Raw genomic sequence first — 22,608 nt, 5'->3', positions numbered from 1 at the left:
CTACCCTGCCAGCAAGGGAGAACAGCAGAGGCTATGATTTACAAGTAATTTCATGTATATTGGACAGGAACTGGTATCTTCTGAGTCAATCCTTTCCAATTTCATCAGTTTCTTCCCTATAGTTTGAACCTGGCCACCACTTTAAATAATGAGTTTTACAGGTTGGTTCTAACAGCTTGATTTCAGAAGCATAATTTCAAAAAACATTTCATAATAACTATGCCCAACTTAATTCTATTTCCAGTGATTAAAATTGATTTGTTCTGCAGAATCAAATAGAAAACAAGAAAATATTAAAAAAAAGATTTTCATGCTGAAGGAATCATCTAATCCATCACTAAAAATCTAACATGGTCTCTTCTTACGAGGATTAAAAGAAAAAGAAAAAAAAAAAATATATATAGAGAGAGAGAGAGAGAAACTAGCACAGAGCCAGGTGTGTAGCAACATAACACATTAGATCCTTTTGTCTGTTCTCTCTGGCTACTCAAAAATTTAAAGCAAAGAATGTGGGAACGTTAACCAAGTCTTTTGGTTCAAGGCACAAAATTTCTTTAAAAGTTTTCATTGGTCAAGGCCTGCCAGAGTAAGACATTAGAACAGCATACTGTCACCAGGTACTGGAAGTACTCCTGCTGTAAGCAATTGATTTGGGTTTATTTGTTCTCATTAAATCTACATACTTATCAAAATTCCCTCGATCCCCAACCAAAGGTCCTGTTCAATACAGCTGTTCCAGGCTTCAGAAGAATGTATTACTAATCTAATACAGTTACACACAAAATGTACCGTTCCAGGGATGGCATAGATGACAGCACGAGTTCTCCTCTAAATGGACTGATAATGAAAGGATTTTCTTTCTAAAATATATCAGAGCTCTCAAAGATTAAAATACACAAATCTTCACCACCCAGCCTCTCTGCCTATACAGGAAACCACCAAGTTGTGAGAACATTTGTCACATAATGCACACATCAGGCCTCACAGGTGTTCGACAGGAATCACTAATGCTTGTTCCACATGATGTCTTCGGTTAACCTGAAGCCTTTGGTTTATTTTGTGCAGCAAACCAGTCATCACTTTTATCTTCTGCCATTGCCTGTAGAAACAGAATTGGAATATTTATTTATTCTCAGTCCATAAAATAAAACATATAGTCTACTTCGTACCTCACTGCACTGCCCACAATCAAGAAATTAACAATTAAAAGATGTTCAGGGACTTCTCTGGTGGCACAGTGGTTAAGAATCCACCTGCTAACGCAGGGAACATGGGCTCGAGCCCTGGCCCAGGAAGATCCCACATGCCGCGGAGCAACTAAGCCCGTGCGCCACAACTACTGAGCCTGCCCTCTAGAGCCTACGTGCCACAACTACTGAAGCCTGCGTGCCTAGAGTCTGTGCTCTGCAACGAGAAGCCACTGCAATGAGAAGCCCGCGCACCGCAACGAAGAGCAGCCCCTGCTCGCCGCAACTAGACAAAGCCCGTGCGCAGCAACGAAGACCCAACGCAGCCAAAAATAAATTAATTAATTAACTAAAAAAAGAAGAAAAAATGTTCATTCAGTATAGAGTCTTGTGTTTACTTTGACAGAGGATGCTGATGGGTATCAAGCAATCGCTTGTTAGTTCTCATTTTGCAGAGTAAAGGGCAGAGCCTGCGGCCGTAAAGTGTGGCTGATGCTGGCTGGAGAGCAGGCCAAGCACACCTGGCTGTGGGCTCTTCGGAACAGGAAGTGCGGTCACTCTGATGAGAGTCTGGGTGGGCTCTCAAGAATCTTTAGTGCTCAGGAGACTCAGTCTAATGATGAGACCAAATGTGAAAAGCTATTTTGATGTCTTGGCAATGAGCCTGGAATGATTTCCTTTTTCCACGCCTCCTCCCACACCATTCCGCTGATGCTGGTACTGTTTGGTTTGGAACCTCTTAATTAAAAAAGAAGGCTTGTTAATAACAATAAGTTTTGGTTCCACCAGAGTCCTTTTATCCTATCATTCCATGAGGTTGAGGTCATAGAAAGGGGCTTGTGGGCGGGGAAGCCCAGCTTAAAACTGAAGTCTCTTTTTAAAAAATTTTATTTATTTATTTATTTATTTATTTAGGCTGCATTGGGTCTTCGTTGCTGCGCACAGGCTTTCTCTAGTTGTGGCGAGCAGGGGCTACTCTTCGTTGCAGTGCGCGGGCTTCTCATTGCAGTGGCTTCCCTTGTTGAGGAGCACGGGCTCTAGGTGTGCGGGCTTCAGTATTTGTGGCTCACGGGCTCTAGACTGCAGGCTCAGTAGTTGTGGTGCACGGGCTTAGTTGCTCCGTGGCATGTGGGATCTTCCCGGACCCAGGGCTCGAACCCGTGTCCCCTGCATTGGCAGGCGGATTCTTAACCACTGAGCCACCAGGGAAGCCCCTAAACCGTTTTTTTTTTTTTTTTTTAATTAATTAATTAATTTATTTTTGGCTGTGTTGGGTCTTCGTTTCTGTGCGAGGGCTTTCTCTAGTTGCGGCAAGCGGGGGCCACTCTTCATCGCGGTGTGCGGGCCTCTCACTATCGCGGCCTCTCTTGTTGCGGAGCACAGGCTCCAGATGCGCAGGCTCAGTAATTGTGGCTCACGGGCCTAATTGCTCCGTGGCATGTGGGATCTTCCCAGACCAGGGCTCGAACCCGTGTCCCCTGCATTGGCAGGCAGACTCTCAACCACTGCGCCACCAGGGAAGCCCTAAACCGTTTTTTAAATTACTGGATTGATGCTTTAGAGAGCTAGTGCTGGCATCAGGGATTGACTGGAGGGTGGGAGGAGGCTTTTGCAGTATTGCAGGTGAAAATGAGAGCCTTTTCAAAAGGGAAGTAGATAGACAAAGGATTTCAGAGGTAGAACTCACAGTTCCTGGTGACTAATTGCTAATAGAATGTAGGGGTGAGGAGAAACAGTATTCAAAAATGGCTCTGTTTGTAAATCTAAAACTATTCTAAAATAAAAAGCATATTAAATGTTAAAAGAAAAACTGGCTCTGAGGATTCTAGCTTAAACAATTGTGATAACAGATATACAGTGCTATTCAGGGGCGGGAGCAGAGTATAGAAGAGGAAAAAAGAACTGGCTTTGAAACCTGAAAGACCTCTGTTTGAGCCCGTGCCTGCCACTTACTGAATGTATAATATTGGGTGACTTAATCTTTTGAGCCTCAGTTTCTTCATCTGAAAAGGGAATGCTATCCACCTTGTAGATTATGGTAAGAGTTGCAGAATATACATAAGGCACTTAAGAACATGTCAATATAGGAGATGCTTAATAAATAGTAATTTTTATTTTTCTATTATATTAATGAAGAATGGATTTGAAGTAAGATAAATTAAGTTATAGGCATGTAGAGTTGAAATGTCCATGGTCTATCCAGGTAAAAAGTTTCTTTGGCTATAACACTAATCTGACAAAAAAAGCATTAAGCATAAAAGAAAAAGTTGATAAATTGGACTTAGAGAAATGTCTGCTCTTCAAAGGCCTGTATTAAGAAAATAAATAGTCAAGCCATTGAATGGGGAAAGTATTTGCATTTGCAGATTATCTAACAAATGACTCATATCCAGAACTCCAACACAACAACAAGAAAGAGAAAAACAGTCAAAAAATTTTAAAACAGGAATTTAAATGGGCCTTGAAAAATAAGCAAATACTCAAATGAGAGAAGGGACATTCTAGGAGAATAAAATAATGTGAGCAAAGACACAGAAGAGTGAAAATAAATTTATATTTAGAGGTTAGAGAATGGCTAAAATGTGAAATAGATCAGTGGTGTGTCTTCCAATTAGTTTGTCATGAAACTCAATGGATCAGATAAATTATTCTGGATTGATATAGTCCAATTATATTAAAGCTAAATAAAAAATACATAGGGCAGTAAAGAAACAAAAAAAAATACACAGGGCAAACCAACTGTATAAAACCATTTTTTAGGTGGTCAGGGAAATTTTAGTAAGAACTGGATTTTAGGTGGCATTAAGGATATACTGTTGGGAGTTCCCTGGTGGTGCAGTGGTTAAGAATCCGTCTGCTAACAAAAAGAATAAAATACCTAGGAACAGACCTACCTAAGGAGACAAAAGACCTGTATGCAGAAAACTATAAGACACTGATGAAAGAAATTAAAGATGATACAAACAGATGGAGACATATCATGTTCTTGGACTGGAAGAATCAACATTGTGAAAATAGACTATACTACTCAAAGCAATCTACAGATTCAATGCAATCCCTATCAAACTACCAATGGCATTTTTCACAGAGCTAGAACAAAAAATTTCACAATTTGTATGGAAACACAAAAGACCATGAATAGCCAAAGCAATCTTGAGAAAGAAAAACGGAGCTGGAGGAATCAGGCTCCCTGACTTCAGACTATACTACAAAGCTACAGTAATCAAGACAGTATGGTACTGGCACAAAACAGAAATACAGATCAATGGAACAGGACAGAAAGCCCAGAGATAAACCCACGCACATATGGTCACCTTATCTTTGATAAAGGAGGCAAGAATATACAATGGAGAAAAGACAACCTCTTCAATAAGTGGTGCTGGGAAAACTGGACAGCTACATGTAAAAGAAGGAAATTAGAACACTCCCTAACACCATACACAGAAATAAACTCAAAATGGATTAAAGACCTAAATGTAAGGCCAGACACTATAAAACTCTTAGAGGAAAACATAGGCAAAACACTCTATGACATAAATCACAGCAAGATCCTTTTTGACCCACCTCCTAGAGAAATGGAAATAAAAACCAAAATAAACAAACGGGACCTAATGAAACTTAAAAGCTTTTGCAAGGCAAAGGAAACCATAAACAAGACGAAAAGACAACCCTCAGAATGGGAGAAAATATTTGCAAACGAACCAATGGACAAAGGATTAATCTCTAAAATATACAAGCAGCTCATGCAGCTTAATATCAAAAAAACAAACAATCCAATCCAAAAATGAGCAGAAGACATAAATAGACATTTCTCCAAAGAAGATATACAGATTGCCAACAAACACATGAAAGGATGCTCAACATCACTAATCATTAGAGAAATGCAAATCAAAACTACAATGAGGTATCACCTCATACCGGTCAGAATGGCCATCATCAAAAAAATCTACAAACAATAAATGCTAGAGAGGGTGTGGAGAAAAGGGAACCCTCTTGCACTGTTGGTGGGAATGTAAATTGATACAGCCACTATGGAGAACAGTATGGAGGTTTCTCAAAAAACTAAAACTAGAACTACCATATGACCCAGTAATCCCACTACTGGGCATATACCCTGAGAAAACCATAATTCAAAAAGAGTCATGTACCACAATGTTCATTGCAGCTCTATTTACAATAGCCAGGACATGGAAGCAACCTAAGTGTCCATCGACAGATGAATGGATAAAGAAGATGTGGCACATATATACAATGGAATATTACTCAGCCATAAAGAGAAACGAAATTGAGTTATTTGTAGTGAGGTGGATGGACTTAGAGACTGTCATACAGAGTGAAGTAAGTCAGAAAGAGAAAAACAAATACTGTATGCTAACACATATATATGGATTCTAAAAAAAAAAAAAAGAGAAGGTTCTGAAGAACCTAGGGGCAGGACAGGAATAAAGATGCAGATATAGAGAATGGACTTGAGGACACGGTGAGGGGGAAGGGTAAGCTGGGACAAAGTGAGAGAGTGGCATGGGATATATACACTACCAAATGTAAAATAGGTAGCTAGTGGGAAGCAGCCACATAGTACAGGGAGATCAGCTCGGTGCTTTGTGTCCACCTAGAGGGGTGGGAGGGAGACGCAAGAGGGAGGAGATATGGGGATATATGTATATGTATAGCTGATTCACTTTGTTATAGCAAAAACTAACACACCATTGTAAAGCAATAATACTCCAATAAAGATGTTAAAAAAAAAAAAAAAATCCACCCGCCAATGCAGGGGACACGGGTTGGATCCCTGGTCCGGGAAGATCCCACATGCCGTGGATCAATTAAGCCCGTGCACCACAACTACTGAGCCTGCACTCTAGAGCCTGTGAGCCACAACTACTGAGCCCATGTGCCTAGAGCCCACGCTCCGCAGCAAGAGAAGCCACGGCAATAAGAAACCTGCGCAGAGCCCACGAGCCACAACTACTGAGCCCACGCGCCTAGAGCCCATGCTCCGCAACAAGAGAAGCCACTGTGATGAGAAGCCCGTGCACTGCAATGAAGACCCAACGCAGCCAAATAAATAAATAAATAAATAAATAAATAAATAAATAAATAAATAAATAAATAAGAGGTTGATATAAGGAGGCAATATAATGTTGTGTTAGCTGTAAAAAAAAAAAAGGATATATTGTTGATTTTTTAAGTGTGATTATGTCAATATTGTATATATGAAAATTCCTTAATTTTTGCTTTTTTTTTAAATTTATTTTTATTGGAGTATAGTTGCTTTACAATGTTGTAATTTTTACTTTTTAAATCATCTTAAAATGTGTAAAATACTTAGGTATTTAGGGTTGAAATGACATGGTGTCTGAAATTTGCCTTAAAATTCTCCAACAAATATCCCCACTGCCAAAAAAAAAAGTGGGGTGGAAAGGAATGATGAAAAATTATGGCAGAGTTGAGTGGTGACAGTCACATAGGGATTTTGTACTCTTTTGTGTATATATGGAATTTTTAATCATGAAATATTAAAAATAAAATCTGTTATGGAAAGAAACGGACAGAAGACAACACACAAATGTTGGTGAGGACGCAGAGCAGCTGGAACTCCTATATATACATGGCCAACAGTGTAAAACAGTTCAATCACTTTGGACAACTGTTCGGCAGTTTCTTAGAAAGTAAAAGCAATTCCCCTCCCAGGTTTACCCAAGAGAAATGAAACATACATCCACAAGAAGAGTTACATGAGAATGTTCAGAGCAGTCTTCCTTATAATAGATAAAAATCTGGAAAAAACTCCAATGTCCACCATTGGAAGAATGGATAAGCAAATTGTTATATTCATAAAATTGAATACCACTCAGCAAAGAAAAAAGAATTCTGGCATGTACAATTACACTGAGGAATCTCAAAAAGGTTACGTTGACTGAAAGAAGCCATTCCATTCATATGAAGTCCAAGGACAGACAAAATTCATATGACAGAATTCAGAACAGTAGTTGCTGCTGGGAGGAGGGGTTGGGAACTAGAAATGGGCACAACAGAATTTTCTATAACAATGAAAATACTCTATATTTTGAGTAGTGGTTATACGAGTATATGTAACTGTCAAAACTCATCAAAGTGGACACTAAAATTTCTGTACACTTAAATTCTACGTATATTTTACCTCAGTAACAACAATGAAAAATGCTCGTTTAGAGCTTAGTGGGGAGTGGGAACTAGAAGTTAGGAAGCTGAGAATGGATGATGGCTGAAGCTCTGCGTAGAGATGACCAGAGTTAACAGGTAACTTCTACTCAGAGAAGAGAAGAATGTATAATGAGAGAGTAAAAGACAGCCAAAGTGGGACCGTGGGCAAAATCATTTCAGGATCAGTCACAGAAAAAGGTGCCTGTGGCTGAGGGGAAGCTGTCAGAGAGAAAGGAAGATGGCAGGATCCCCAGCATCAAGGGAGAAGAGAGCTCAAAAGAGGAGGAAGTTGGGGACTTCCCTGGTGACGCAGTGGATAAGACTCCGTGCTCCCAATGCAGGGGGCCTGGGTTCGATTCCTGGTCAGGGAACTAGATCCCACACTCATGCCACAACTAAGGAGCCTGCGAGCCACAACTAAGGATACCGCCTGCTGCAACTAAGACCCGGCACAACCAAATAAATAAGTAAATAAATAAATAAATATTTTTTTTTAAAAAAGGGGAGGAAGTTGGTCAGCGATATGAAAGAGAAAGAAGAACAATCTAGCCAATTTGTCAACTAAGAGGTTGCCTGAGATTCTATTTTCCTTTATGGTAAAATTTGTAAACGCTATATTTTTTGTACATTTCCAGCTTTAATGAACAACAATTGAGTGTCCGTTATTTTGTCAGCAGTTTGCTAAGCTCTATAAACAACACAACAATCCTATGAGGTGGATAATCTTATTTCCTAAAATTTTTGGATAAAAAACTGCAGTTTAGAGACTTGAATTTCTTAAGGTCAGTCACATAGATACTAAGTGACAGAACCAGGACACATTGATTCATTCCTTTCAGCAGCAGCAGCAGAGTATTCACTGAGTGCCAGCTACATACGAGGTATGTGCTAGAAGCTGGGGTACAACACTGCATGCTGCTAAAAGATCGTGTTTGATGAGGATAGAAAAATAGTCACTGGATTTGGCAAGAGGAGGTCACCAATGACATCAACGCGTCTCACTGCGTGACAGGAGCCAATGCGGAACAGAGTGAAGTGTGAATGGGAGGTAAGAAGTAGAAACGGCGTGTAGGGAGATTTTTAAAAGAAATCTGGAGAAGGGATATGGGGTAAATAGAAGATTTTTAGAAGATACTAGAGTTAGTTTGTATGCTTATGAGAACAATTTGCTAGGAAGGAAGAGAACGATGCTGTAGAATGGAGAAGAGATGACCAAGGGGCTAAGGCAGTGAGACGGGGTGGCGTCGGGGCACTTCCGGTCACCGAGCAGAACAGTGATGTATTTAGCGCAGTGGTTCTCCAAGGCAGCCCGAGGTGGAGGGAAGGCACACACACTGCACCCAGATAAGAGTCACATAGGTGGCAATGAAGTTGACACAAGTCTCTGGCTCAAAAGTCACCTCAAAAGGACACGGTTCTGAAAGTAAGAACTGGCCCCTGATGCTTGGGTCCTTCTTCATACACACTTAACAGCACCCCCTTGAGCTGAAGGTGAGATAAATTTAGAAATGAGACTCACGTCATCCAATAATCTGCTTCCCTCTGGATCCATCTTAGAGAGTTCTCGAAATGCTTCATCCCCCACAAAGCAAATTTCATGTCCATCCTACACCAAAAGAGAGAAAAGAAATTTGGCAAAAAGACACCTCAGAAGAAAGCCCTTGTGCAGTCTGTCCTGTTTGTGGGTAATACTTACAGGGTCTGCCAAAATGATAACTTGCACTGTTGCTTTCCCTGGAGTGTCCAGGCTCACCAGGGGAGTCAGAATCTTCTGGTTCTCCCTTTTCATCAAATCCTCTAAGTCTGACAACTTGAGGAAAACAAAAAAGCAAAGTGAGCAAGGGGTCCCACGCCACTCTTGGGCTGTGGTCCTCGAAAGCCCCAGAGGAATCTCAGATCAACCAGAAAACTCTGGCGCCACTTGTTTGATTTTATTATCTCAGCTGCTCTTGAGACAACTGTTGAACTTGATACCAAAGCCACAATCAACATGAACCTAGAGAAGGGAGGGTCAAGTTTCCTAGCTGTTTGAACTAGCTAGTCACAGAGTTTAAACAAAAGACCTGGTACCAAACATTACCTCTTTCTGGGGGCAAGAAAAGGCAATTCGTCCAAAAGCTGTTGCATGATCAACTGCCCCTTGGATGCCCTGTAGCTCCAGCTTACACTGAAAAGACATGAGAAAGCGGGTTTATTTTTCGGAACAGGTTAGGTGGTAAAAAAAAAAAATTCAAACAGGGCTAAAGGAATAAAGTAAATTCTAAGTCTCCCTCTTACTCTCACCCCAGAGGCAACCAGTCAGCAGGCATCCATAGGCATATACCCTTTTCTCTTTTTTACACCAATAGTAGCATAATTTATGCATTATTCTGCCCCTTGTTTTTCTCCAATTCATGCTCCCATCTCAGCACATAGAGACTCGCCTCATTCTTTTTGATGGCTGCTTACTAATCCATTCTATGGCTGAACCATAAATGGTTGAACTATTGCTTGAATCCACAGGGCATTTAGGTTATTTCTTACATTTTGCTATTACAAACAATGCCGCAGCAGATAACCTTGTACATACTTCTTTGTGCACGTGTAGGATAAGTACGTTTGTAAAATAAATTCCTAGGAGTAGACCTTCTGGCTCAAAGTGAAAGGACTAAATCATGCTCAAATGCTAAATTATTAAGAGAAAAAAAAAAAAGATCATCATTACAGCATTAAATCTTGCCTACATCTCTTCTGACTCAGCAAATCCACTCCTGAAAGGACACATTCCCCAAATATACACAAAGGTAATATCTGGGTGGTGAGCTCACCGGCAATTTTAATTTTCTTCTTTCTGTTCTAAATATTGAATTACTATGAAGAAACTATGAGAATAACCTTCATGTTAACCTCATTTATAAGCCAAACTCATAGTAACAGATTATTTCTCTCCGAGATTGCTCACCTGGTTATCAGCATAGCCCAGCAAAGCCCTCTGCTTCTTTTCATCTTTTTCATAAACTTTCATTCCCAGTAGACTAGACCAGTAGTTCAAGGACTTCTGAAGATCAGACACTGCTAGAGTTACTTTTAATACAGGATCTGTAGGGTAACGAAACAGCAGGAATGAACAGGGCAGTGCAAAGGAATGGAATAGAAGGACCCAAACAGGCTCAAGTATATATAAGAATTTAGGGGCTTCCCTGGTGGCGCAGTGGTTGAGAATCTGCCTGCCAATGCAGGGGACACGGGTTCAAGCCCTGGTCTGGGAAGATCCCACATGCCGCGGAGCAACTGGGCCCGTGAGCCACAACCACTGAGCCTGCGCGTCTGGAGCCTGTGCTCCGCAACGAGAGAGGCTGCGATAGTGAGAGGCCCACGCACCGTGATGAAGAGTGGCCCCCGCTTGCCACAACTAGAGAAGGCCCTCGCACAGAAATGAAGACCCAACACAGCCAAAAATAAATAAATAAATAAATAAATTTTTAAAAATAATAAAATAAAATAAAAAAATAAAATTTAAAAGAATTTAGTTTATAAGAAAGGGATTTTAAGTCAGTGTGAAAGGGCAGATTATTCAATAAAGATAAATGGCATTAAGATAACTGGCTTCCGTGGAGCAACTAAGCCTGTGCGTCACAACTACTGAGCCTACATGCCACAACTACTGAAGCCTGCATGCCTAAAGCCCGTGCTCCGCAAACAAGAGAAGCCACTGCAATGAGAAGCCCGTGCACCACAACGAAGAGTAGCCCCCAGCTCCCGGCAACTAGAGAAAGCCCATGTGCAGCAACGAAGACCCAATGCAGCCAAAAATAAATAAATAAATAAATTTATTTATTATTTTTTTTAAAAAAGATAACTGGCTTCTTATTTGGTGGGAAGAAGCTACACCTTTAAACTAAACGGCAAAATACATTCCTGATGAGTTAAATGATTAAAGACTGAAACCATGAAAATACTAGAAATGGGTGATTATTTATTTAAACAATTTTGGGGTGGAGAAAGATTTTTTTTTTTACAAATAAGATTTTTAAAAATATTTATTTTATTTATTATCATTAATAAATGCGGTGCACGGGCTTTATTATCATTAATAAATGCGGTGCACGGGCTTCTCACTGCAGTGGCTTCTCCTGTTGTGGAGCATGGGCTCTAGGTGTGAGGGCTTCAGTAGTTGTGGCGCACAGGCTCAGTAGCTGTGGCTCGCGGGCTCTAGAGCGCAGGCTCAGTAGTTGTGGCGCACGGGCTTAGTTGCTCCACGGCATGTGGGATCTTCCCGGACCAGGACTCGAACCCGTGTCCCCTGCATTGGCAGGCGGATTCTTAACCACTGTGCCACCAGGGAAACCCAGAAAGATCTTTTTTTAAATCTGACACTAAAGATAGAAAAACCATGAAGAAAAAAATATGCTAGGTTAATTACACGAAATGGAAAACCCCTAGACAACAACCAAAAAAAGAATTACTATCAAAATTAAAGAATAAACTACAAAGTAGGAAACATTTTTTTATCAACATATATGACAAAAAGTCCTTAATCACCTTTAAACATCAATAGGAAAAAGATTCAGGTCCTAGAAAAATAGGCAAAAGGCACGAAGCGGTAATCCACAAAAGGAGGAACTGGAACAGTCAATGAACATATGAAAGCATATTTGACCTCACAAAGAAATTAGAATTCAAATAAAACATTTTGTTATCTAATTAGCAAATAATTTTAAAAGTTCACAGTGTTAACTGTTATAGTACAGGGGGAAAAAAACCACAATCATGTAATAATGGCAGAGTGTAAATTAGTACATTTCTGAGCAACAATTCGACAGAATGTATCTAAAAACCATCCACTGCTTTTGAAAGAGCAAGCCCATTTTCAGCAATTAAAGAAGTGACTGTGGATGTATGAAGGCCTTTCCTCACAAAGACATTCATCACAGTGTTGCTCATAACAATGAAACACCAGAGACAACATGAATATCTAACAACGGACAACTGTTTCTCTTCCTACAATGTCACACAATGGAATCCCATATATATTTATTTATATATTTATTTCTTTTGATAAAAGATTGGAAAGATATACTCTAAAATGTTAACAGGGACTTCCCTGGTGGTGCGGTGGATAAGACTCTACGCTCCCAACGCAGGGGGCCCGGGTTCGATCCCTGGTCAGGGAACTAGATCCCACATGCATGCTGCAACTAAGACCCAGTGCAACCAAATAAATAAAATAAGTAAAATGTTAACAGTGGTTATCTGTTTTCTTCCTCCTTATTTTTGCATATCTGTGTGTCTAGGGGAAAAAAATCCATTTTTTTGTAAAAAGAATAAAAGTTATATTAAAACACTTAACATTATTGGAAACTTTTATATTGTAAAGTGACTTTTTAAAAATTTACATATTAATTCATTTAAAAACAATAAGAATATTACAACATTTTTTTTGTGAAAAATAACTGTGTTTTCCAAAACAAGCAATGACAAAAACAGCATCGTTTTACATTTTTGTGAATCTCTTTAAGGTCTGGATTAGTAGAAGATAGCTGGATTCTTACATCTGCTTCTGTATCCAGTCTGTTGCAATATGTTGTTGAGTTGAAGCATATGAAGAAACTCCAGCTTCTGAGACATAAGTTGTTTGACGAGTATCTTAATAGTCTTTTTGGATAGTCTTTTTAGATATTATACTAAAATTTTTCTTTAAGGAGTTTGTAAAGTGACTTTTTGAAGAGCTGTTCCAAGTCTGTATCTGACTAGGATAAATTCAATGCATTTTTCTTCAGTTTTCACTGCCTTAGTCCCGTTTGCTAGACTAGCAATACCATGGCTAAAGCAAGGTGTTTCTCACAGGTGCCTCTACCTGGCAGACTGTTTTAGTTTTCCCCATTCACTGAGAAATCAACAAATTCCAGCTGATTCAGACCCTGAAGGGAGGTAGGGGCAGGAACAGTCATAGTGTGTGAAACTACACAGGAGTGATTCATTCAAAGAAGTATGGACACCAGCTAGACTGATAGATTTGACTATATCACCAACCAGAAATTAATGCCCCAAAGGTATTATCATTCCAAAGAACAAAAACATCTTATGATGAATCTAGAGACTGTCATACAGAGTGAAGTAAGTCAGAAAGAGAAAAACAAATATCGCATATTAACACATATATGTGGAACCTAGAAAAATGGTACCGGTTTGCAGGGCAGAAATTGAGACACAGACGTAGAGAACAAATGTATGGACTCCAAGGGGGGAAAGTGGAGGGAGGTGGTGGTGGTGTCATGAATTGGGAGATTGGGATTGACATATATACACTAATATGTATAAAATGGATAACTAAAAAGAACCTGCTGTATAAAAAATAAATAAAATTCAAAAATTCAAAAAAAAAATAGTGACCAAAAAAAAAGATTCTATGGAAAACTTTTCAAGTTACTTGGAGGTAATCAAGAAGATGTCATTAGAAAATATTTGAATTTTAATGTCAATACCCTAAATTGATATCTTTGGAATATAAAAACCAAATCTAGAAAGCAAAGAAAAAAAAAAATCTTATGATTGTGAGGCCCTCCATTATTTTATGTACTGAAACATTATTAAGACTAGGGAAAAAAGGTATAATGGAATGAGTGGCAGGAGTTAAGTTTCAAAGTTAGTATATAAAGCACCTATCACCAATCAATAAAAATACTCGTAAAAATCCCTTACATTACCAGTGAAGTTCAGAAATACCATCTCTCAATAAGTCCCACAGTACCAGCCTAACCTCCCACACTGGAACATCGCTCTTTCTTTTGCTGAGCTCCAGATGAAAAGCAAGTAGCAGTAGGGACTTCCCTACTGCCTTCCAACGCAGGGGACGAGGGTTCGATCCCTGGTTAAGGAACTAAGATCCCACTTGCTGCGGGGCAGCTACAGAGCCCGCCGCGCCCTACAGCCCATGCGCCACAACTAGAGAGAAGCCTGTGTGCCGCAACTAAGACCCAACGCGGCCAAATAAATAATAAATAAATAAATATTTAAAAAAAAAAAAAAAAGAAAGAAAAGCAAGTAGCAGTAAACACAACAGTCAGGCTCAGTATGAGGGGCCTCGGGGACTTGAGGCAGACCAGCGGGGAAAGACCGTCTTCACCTCAGGTCCACTTAGGGCCCTGTGTTCACTGACTGGAATGGCAGGCAGAAGTGCCCTTGCTGTTCACCAGTATTTTTTTTTCCCCTTTTCTTGCTTTTGTTCTTCTCTCGGCAGAGCAGGTAGCAGAATTTGCAGGAATTAAATACATGTATGACGAGGACGCCTCGCACGTGAAACGTCATGCAGTTTCTCTCCCGCTCGCTGTGGCGGTCAGGGTGGTGGGCTCCTCACTTCATTCACCCACACTGACCGAGAACCAGCACTGCAGTCTGGGAAACTGACCTTAGCTGGAGGATACGACTAACTGGTCTAAGGATAATCCTATTTCTCTTGCCTGCCAGCGATTGATTCAGGAGCAGGCATGTGAATCAATTCTGACCAGGAAGTTGCTGGAAGATTCTAGGAAAGTTTTGCTGTGCTCTTAAAAAAGAGCCACAGGAAGTCAGTTTCTCTTTCTCCTACCAGATGAGAATGTGGAGGCAGGTAGCCCCAACTGCTACTGGCAGCCACCCTACAACCCTGAGGGGGAGAAGCAGACCCTCGAGGACAAGAGGATGCAGAGAGAGAAGATTTGCGTTCTTGATGCCATTGCTGAGCTGCTGAGTCGACTAACCCTGAAGTCTTTCCTACCCAGAGAATGCCTGCTCTGTGAACTAAAACATTTTCTTACCGTTCAAGCTACAGTTGCGTACCTAATATCTGCAGCTGCAAGTATCCTACACAGATACATTACCAGTAGAATAGATAGAACCAGTCCAGAACCCCTATAGTGATGCACTCAAATTCTGATATGAGAATATAATTTCTGAGAGGACAAATAACAACACTGGCTTGGGAAAGATGTGTCACGTCAATATAGAAAGACTCCACAGGAGACAGAAATCGAGCTCCCTCTCTCCTTCCATCAGAAGCCTTTAGACAGAGGGCTTTTGTCAGTGTGGGGATAATTACCTGACTGAGATGGACTGCGGTTCTGCAAATAGAACTTATATCCTCCCGGGGCTTTGGTTTCAAAAACACCTTCTGCCACTTCAATGAGTGGCCACTCCAGCTTCCTGGCGTTGCTGACAGCCTGGCTAGAAGCGAGCGTGATACCCTATGACAAACAACAGTATCACCCAAGTGCGTAATCACAACAGATCTTTTATAGAAGGTAATGAAGCAAAACCCCACTGCCTTTACGTCAAATCACCTAAGATTTAATTGGCATTCAAAATTTTCTGCTAGTAATTTTGAAGTAGGTTTTGCACATTTTTCTCCCGCAAAGATTCCAAACTTTGTGAATTGTAGGATAGAAACACAAATGCCAGAGAAACTTGATTCATTTAATACCAAAGATAATCTCTCCTCACTTTCAAGATCTGGTCAGAGAAATCTTGATCTTACCCTTGGCTCGCCAGCTACTTATTTAAAATGTTCTGTTTTTAATTTTGCTTTTTAAACCAAAAAACATAAACCAACTATCGAGGCATTCTTTATTTAAGTTAATCAAAATGCCTAAGAATGCGCACTATGCCTTCCGATGTGCTCGGCCTCGTTTCTAGCCTGGACTGCAGATCAGCCTCTCTCTGCCTCCAGTCTTGTCAATCCATCATCCACTCTGCAGCTGGAGTAAACTTTCTGAAACCCACCCTACAGTCTGTTCTCAAGACGGCAACCCCATGCTGCTTTTCCTCTGCTTAAAACCCTTGATGGCTCTTTATTTCACTCAGGGATGGCTTACGATGGCCTGAAAGGGCCAAGACAATCTGACCCATGTCATTTCTGAGCCCCTCTCCTCCCCTCTCCCCTGGCTCTATTCCAGCCATGCTGGCCTCCTCACGTTTTCTCAAACGCGCCAGGCGCTGTCTGAGGGCTTTTGCACCAGCTGTTTCCTAGCTAAAATGCTCTTCCCTGAGATATCCACACGGCTAACTCCCTTATCTCCTTCGAGTCTTTGCTCAGATGTCACCTCCTCACGGAAACCTGCTCTCAACGCCCCACTTAAAATTAAAACTGGTCAATTGCCCCATACTCCCAAACCCCCTTACCCTGCTCTGTTCTTCCCCCATTACAATAATCACCTTTAAAATATTCAATAACATATATTATATTACATTATATTATATTATTTTATTTATTTATTTATTCATTCATTCATTGAAATTTATTATTTGTTGTCTGTCAGGCCCTGGGCCCCCTCCCCTACCAGGCACAGATTTCTGTCTGTTTTGTTCACCGCTTATCCGAAGTTCGTGGAACAGTGCCTAGCACGTAGCAGGCACTCAATAATAAATCATTTAATACATAGGTCATTTCACATATTTGTTAACATATACGTAAACTAAACTCCTAGAAGTGAAACTGCAAGGTCAAAGGGTAAAGGCGCTAATTATTTTGATACTGCCAAACTTGAGGCTGCACCACTTCACACGCTTATTAGTAATGCATGAGTGTGGCAGTTTTCCCACACCCTTCCTCACAGTGTGTTATCACACCTTTTGATTTTTGCCAATCTGATAGGTGACAAATGGCAGCTCGGAAGTTGAACATCTTTTTCAATGTTTAAGAGACTTCCTCTTTTTTTTACTATATAGGGATTCTTTATATATATGGGAGTTCTATTTAACCTGTTTTTCTTTTTGTTCCATGAACTGAGGAGCAGCACAGAAGGTACCTTTCATCAGGGCTCTCTTACTACCAAAGTCTCCTGGGAGGACCCACAGTGGAGCCACCAAGCTGTTCTCCACCTACATGGCTTCTAGTACCTGCAGGCCCACTGATCAACATCTGACCTGAGCCCATTAAATGTTTATGGCACCAAGATGGTTTTGCTCTTTTTTTTCTCCCTGATTTAAATTTGGAGAGTAAAGAAAAGAACGATAAGGAGAAACACAGAGACCCTCATATACACTCAATCACCAAATCCTATGAACTCTACCTCTGACATCTCTCAAATCCATCCTCTCTCTCCCTCTCCCACCACTGCCACGTTTGTTAGTTAAGGAGCTGCTGGTGGCTGTATAACCTTTGTGCTGGTTGCCTCACTTCCAGTCCTGCTCCCCGCCAACCCAACCTCCCTGCTCTAGCCAGGGATTCTTGTACATTGCAAATACTGTGTCGTTCCCCTGCTTAAAAGCGGCTCCACTCTGCTTTTAGAATAAAGTCTGAACGTCCTGATATGATGTGGCCCCTGCTCACTCCTCCAGCCTCAACTCTACCCACTCCCTTCTTCACACACTAAGCTCCAGCCAGCGTGAGTTACTCACCGTTCTCTGAGCGCCACGCTCCCTCTCACCTCCAGGCCTGTGCACATGCTGAGGACCGCCATCTCACCCTCCCACCCTGACCCCCCTCACCTTGCTCAGACGTCACTTCTGGGAAGCCTTCCCTGAACTCTCATCTGTCTGAGAATAGGCTGGAAATTCCTCCTGTGTGTTCCCACATTCCCCTGTTCTTATCCCTATCTTAGCACTTATCACACGGTATTCTTGTTGTCTCTTTACCTGTTTCCCCCATCAGACAGGAAACTCCTTAGGCCAGGGAACATGCTCTAAATTGTATCCCCAGGACCTAACAAGGTACATGGCATAGAGCAAGTCACAAAAAATATCTGTTAAATGAATAAATTAGTGAGAGGCATGGAGAGTGAGAAAGAGAAAGAGAAATTTATTAATCTGTTATATCTGAGCAGTCCTTTCCATTTACAAAACACTTTTACATATATCTGATCCTACAAACTTCCATCTAGGTACCATTATTTTAACATGAGTTAACAGGAATAGCGAGATCAAATGAGCAAAATAACATCTAGCATGAGGTAGAGTTGCTCAGTAGATTCTGGATAAGAATCATTACTCCTCTCTTGCTATGTATTTGGGCCCAGTGACATTCCTTCTCGCACACAGTAACTGCTCAGCAAATGGCAGATCCTATTACTATAACAGGTGCACAACAACTTGAATTGCTGAATGCATTAATGAATGCAGTGCATGCAATGACACCTTCTTTCTATCCTTAAAACCTTCTCAGATTTTTCTCTGACTGGGATTGATTGCAATCGCTCACCCCAATCACAACTGTCCACTAGAGAGAAAATATTCCTCTGGATGGTGATGAGGACCTGACGAACCATTGACTCTGGCCCGTCCACCTCCCGAGATTCAGTCATTCCCCCAGGGGAGTCTTGTCTCCTTCAAACCTGTCTCTAAGTCTCTAGAGCTTCATTCCTAAATGCTGGGAGAACACATTTCATCCTGAGCCAGCTTGGAGACAGGGGCCCAAGCAGGTTTCTTGGTTTTGTTCTTTTTTAAATAGAAAATATCACAAAACTAACCACTAAACTGCACCCCAAAGCCATCAATCAGTAGTCATAGTTATCTACAGCCGCATCAGTGACCTCTCTAAAAGGTACAGCCAAAAATCTGCTAGAACAAAATGATATTTACCATGAAGTCATTGCCAAGCTTGTAGTTGCCAATGCCGTAATTGTAAGTCAGTTCTGCAACAAAATGATCATCCTCAGGTCCAAATCCCACCATTGTTTTACTCCATTTTCCATCATAAGGCCTAGAAAAATGAAAAAACATGAACCCAGTGACCACAGACAAAATCTGCTTCAGGCTGCCCCCAAAGAACTATTGGGACAAAGAGGTGGGCAGTCCCTTCTGGTCCTCCAAGTACCCATAAGGATGAGATGACCTCAGCCGGTGCTAAGAGCAGCTGTGCACAGCGCTCATGGGCCCCATCACCAAAGGCTCAAAAGACCATTTGTCTGGCACTTACTTGAGGGAAAGATTTGTTTACCTTTTCTTTAAAGTAGGGAGCTGAATCCTATAGGGACAGTCGTCTCACCTGACCTTAACTTATTTTTTGCCTACTCGTCAAGCATGCAATTCCCATCAGGCCTTGGAATTTCTCAGCTTGCCATGGTTACTAAGCTTAAGAGATATTCCATAAGACATTGCTTCATCCACAGCATATACTTATTTGTGACCCTGAAGCTGCCTCCCTAATTTACTGCCTCCTTAATTTATTCTGCTGCCTTCTACTCGCTTTGAGAAACTGCTTTCTGTTCTTCAGGGGTATTCAGAGACTAAAGAAGATTTTAAGAAACAAGGGGTCATACCCATTACAGGCAGCTCTGCAGCCTTCCTCAAATTCCTCATGCCGAAGAATCTGGTAAGGGAATGAGAATAAATGGCAAAGTTGTCCTAGTAGTACACACAGCATATTTATCACAAACTAAAATGTCAAAACACAGACATTATTATTTGTAAGCTTTCCGTGTAAAACAAACAAAAGATAACAAGCTGTATATCTTTCCCAGGCTGGAAGTAGTAGAGGTAAGAAAGATCGGCTTGATACCAAGGGTCAGGCAACCAACCACAGCTGTAAAATCTATTATATTTAGATCGGGAAGCAGTACTGTGTAGTGAAAAAAGTGTGGCCTTCACTTAGTAGCTGTGTAACTCTGAGAGCGACATATTAGGATCTGAGTCTCCTAATATGTTGTGAAAATAGATAATTTATTAAAGCATTTGACACAGAACCTACTACACAGTAGGCTCTCAATGTGTCAGTTTCTGTTTTCCTTTTTGAGTCCCACAGCTACTGCTCCAGTTCAAGTTCCCATCACACCTCTCACAGACGATTAGAAATCATCTTACTGATCTCTTTCCTTAATACCACCATAAAATTAAGTCCCTAAAGCACAGCTCTGATCACACCACTGCCCTGTTCTAAAATGTAAGAGAGCTCCCCACTTTCTATGACATCAAATCCAAATTCCTTAGCATATTATTCAAGATACTATCAGGGACTTCCCTGGCAGTCCAGTGGTTAGGACCCTGCGCTCTCACTGCCAGGGCTGGGGTTCGATCCCTGGTCAGGGAACTAAGATCCCATAAGTCACGTGGCGCAGCCAACAACAACAACAAAAAAACCCAAAAAACTAAAGGCACATAAAACTAGTGGTGCTTCCCAAACATATCTTTTTTTTTTTTTCCAAACATATCTTAACTTTGCATTGGCTGTTCAGTTTTTCTAGTATACTCCTCCCTCTAATCTAGGTCTGTGGATATCCTACCTATCTTTAGAGGTCACCTCAAGTACAAGGTCTCCATGAATTATTTCCTGAGGACCAGGTTAGAGTTAAAGCTCTCCTCCTGTTGTACTTTTATAATAATGGTAGCTAACACTTACATAATACATACCATGTGTCAAATACTACACATATAATAATGTGTTTAATCTTTACAACCACCCTTTTATCAATGAGGAAACACATTAAGAGAGAGCTCTGTGGTTTTCTATCATCAAATTTCAAGTACCATTACCATCAGCAATGTACAATTCCCACCCCCATTCCAAGCCAGGAGTTTTAATTGAGGACAAATACCAGGGTTATTTTCATCTTTGTCACCAAAGCCCAACACAGAACTATGAAACGGGTGATATTTTTTAAATGACTGATGAATTCAGGTAACTCCCTTTGCACTCCATGTCTCCTGCGGTGTCTCTACATTAAATCGCACTCTTGCACACTGTAAACAAAGAATGTTGCCTGCAACTCCATTTCTACAAGGACCAGGGCATCAGCTACTGCAGTGGCCCACCAACAGTGCACCTTGAAGGGAATTCAGGATGGAGAAAAACAAGAAGCATTCCATGCTTTGGATGCTGGCCCTAGATATTTAAGATGCATATCTAAGGAATAACTTCAATGAACCCAGAACCCATCTTCTGGGACTTCCCTGGTGGTGCAGTCGTTAAGAATCCGCCTGCCAATGCAGGGGACCACTTCCTGGTCCGGGAAGATCCCACATGCCATGGAGCAACTTAGCCCATGCGCCACAACTACTGAGCCTGCACTCTAGAGCCCCCGAGCCACAACTACTGAAGCCCGCGCGCCTAGAGCCCATGCTCCGCAATGAGAAGCCCGCAATGAGAAGCCCGCGCACCGCAATGAAGAGTAGCCCCAACTCACCACAACTAGAGAAAGCCCGTGCTTAGCAACGAAGACCCAATGTAGCCAAAACTAAATAATTTATTTTTAAAAATCCCAAGTTAAAAAAAAAGAAGCATTAACTTGACATGTCTGTTTTTGTGATTAGCAGTAATCTTTTGATGTTCAACTACGTGGTTTTGTTTTTTTTTTCCCCCCAGAAAAAACTCATATATATTCTAGCTCCGCCCTTGCCTCTTCAGGGCAGTTCCTCAGAGCTATCTGAGAGGCTGTCTTCCAGGCTATAGTCCTCAGTAAGGTCCCCAAAAAGAACTTAACTCGAAAATTTTAGGTTGTGCATTTTTGTTTCAGTTGACAACATCTAAAGTCCCTGCTTATCAGGAAGCTCCCCAATAGCTTCCACCAGCGCCTGCCACCCAAGTGATCTCTGCAGAATCACAGCTGCTCAGAGCTGGAGAGAGGCCACTTCCAGGTGTTGGAGACGAGGATGGGTTCTCACTTCACACTTAGATCTGGACTATGGAGAGAAGAATTGGAGCACTCACCCAGAGAGACTGAATATCCAAGAGACCATTCAAACCAGCAACAAGAGAAGCAGAACTCTGACTAATGCTGATATCTAAACCGAAAGGCTCCAAACCAGAAGAGAGTCATTGTTCACCGGAGGAGTATTATACATAACTTTTTATTTACTGCCTTTCCCACTAGACTAGAAGCTTCGCAAGGCCAGGAATAAACATTCGTGAATAAACTTAAATGAAAGGACGTGTGTGGGCACACAATCGGCGACTAGTAAGTGTGACCCCCTTTCAAAGTCCATCTAACCCAAGCCGCGACTCGCGACGCTTCCTGAAGTTGAAAACCACAGAGCTAATAGAAAGTCTAGGGGCTAAGGTCGGACACCCGGGTTCCCGCTGAAATCCACATCACACCCTTTTCTCCCCTCCCTCGGCCATGTGGGGCTCAGCCTCCCGCGACCCCCTCGCGCGCCAACCCCTCTCCGCCCAGTCTCCACCTTCATTCCCAGGACATCACGATAGAAACACGCCGTCTGGAAGCGGTTTCCCACTTTGAACACGAAGTGCAGAGCCCGACGAGTCGCCATGACCACCCGTCACTCGTACAGCGCCGCACCGCCCACAGAGGACGCCGGCGCGGTAGTGACGTCACAGATCGCCGCCGGC

At 41.5% G+C, this 22,608-nt stretch overlaps 1 protein-coding gene across 1 annotated transcript; it reads right to left on the bottom strand.

Annotated features, from left to right (window-relative positions):
- Positions 1-299: 299 nt before the first annotated feature.
- On the bottom strand, positions 300-22,582 carry GLOD4 (glyoxalase domain containing 4). The gene is made up of 9 exons (XM_036835526.1): positions 22,440-22,582; positions 19,586-19,635; positions 18,906-19,026; positions 15,430-15,574; positions 10,315-10,451; positions 9,454-9,540; positions 9,070-9,183; positions 8,893-8,979; positions 300-1,099 (listed from the first exon to the last, which is right to left on the bottom strand). Exons 1-9 carry the CDS (start codon positions 22,527-22,529, stop codon positions 1,034-1,036), a joined length of 897 nt encoding a protein of 298 aa, XP_036691421.1. The 5' UTR covers positions 22,530-22,582; the 3' UTR covers positions 300-1,033.
- Between the last annotated feature and the right edge of the window lie 26 nt (positions 22,583-22,608).

The sequence above is a fragment of the Balaenoptera musculus genome, chromosome 20, assembly GCF_009873245.2.
Source record: "Balaenoptera musculus isolate JJ_BM4_2016_0621 chromosome 20, mBalMus1.pri.v3, whole genome shotgun sequence".
NCBI lineage: Eukaryota > Metazoa > Chordata > Mammalia > Artiodactyla > Balaenopteridae > Balaenoptera > Balaenoptera musculus.
Note: the sequence above shows the minus strand (reverse complement) of the source record. Positions and strands in the feature narration are given on the sequence as shown.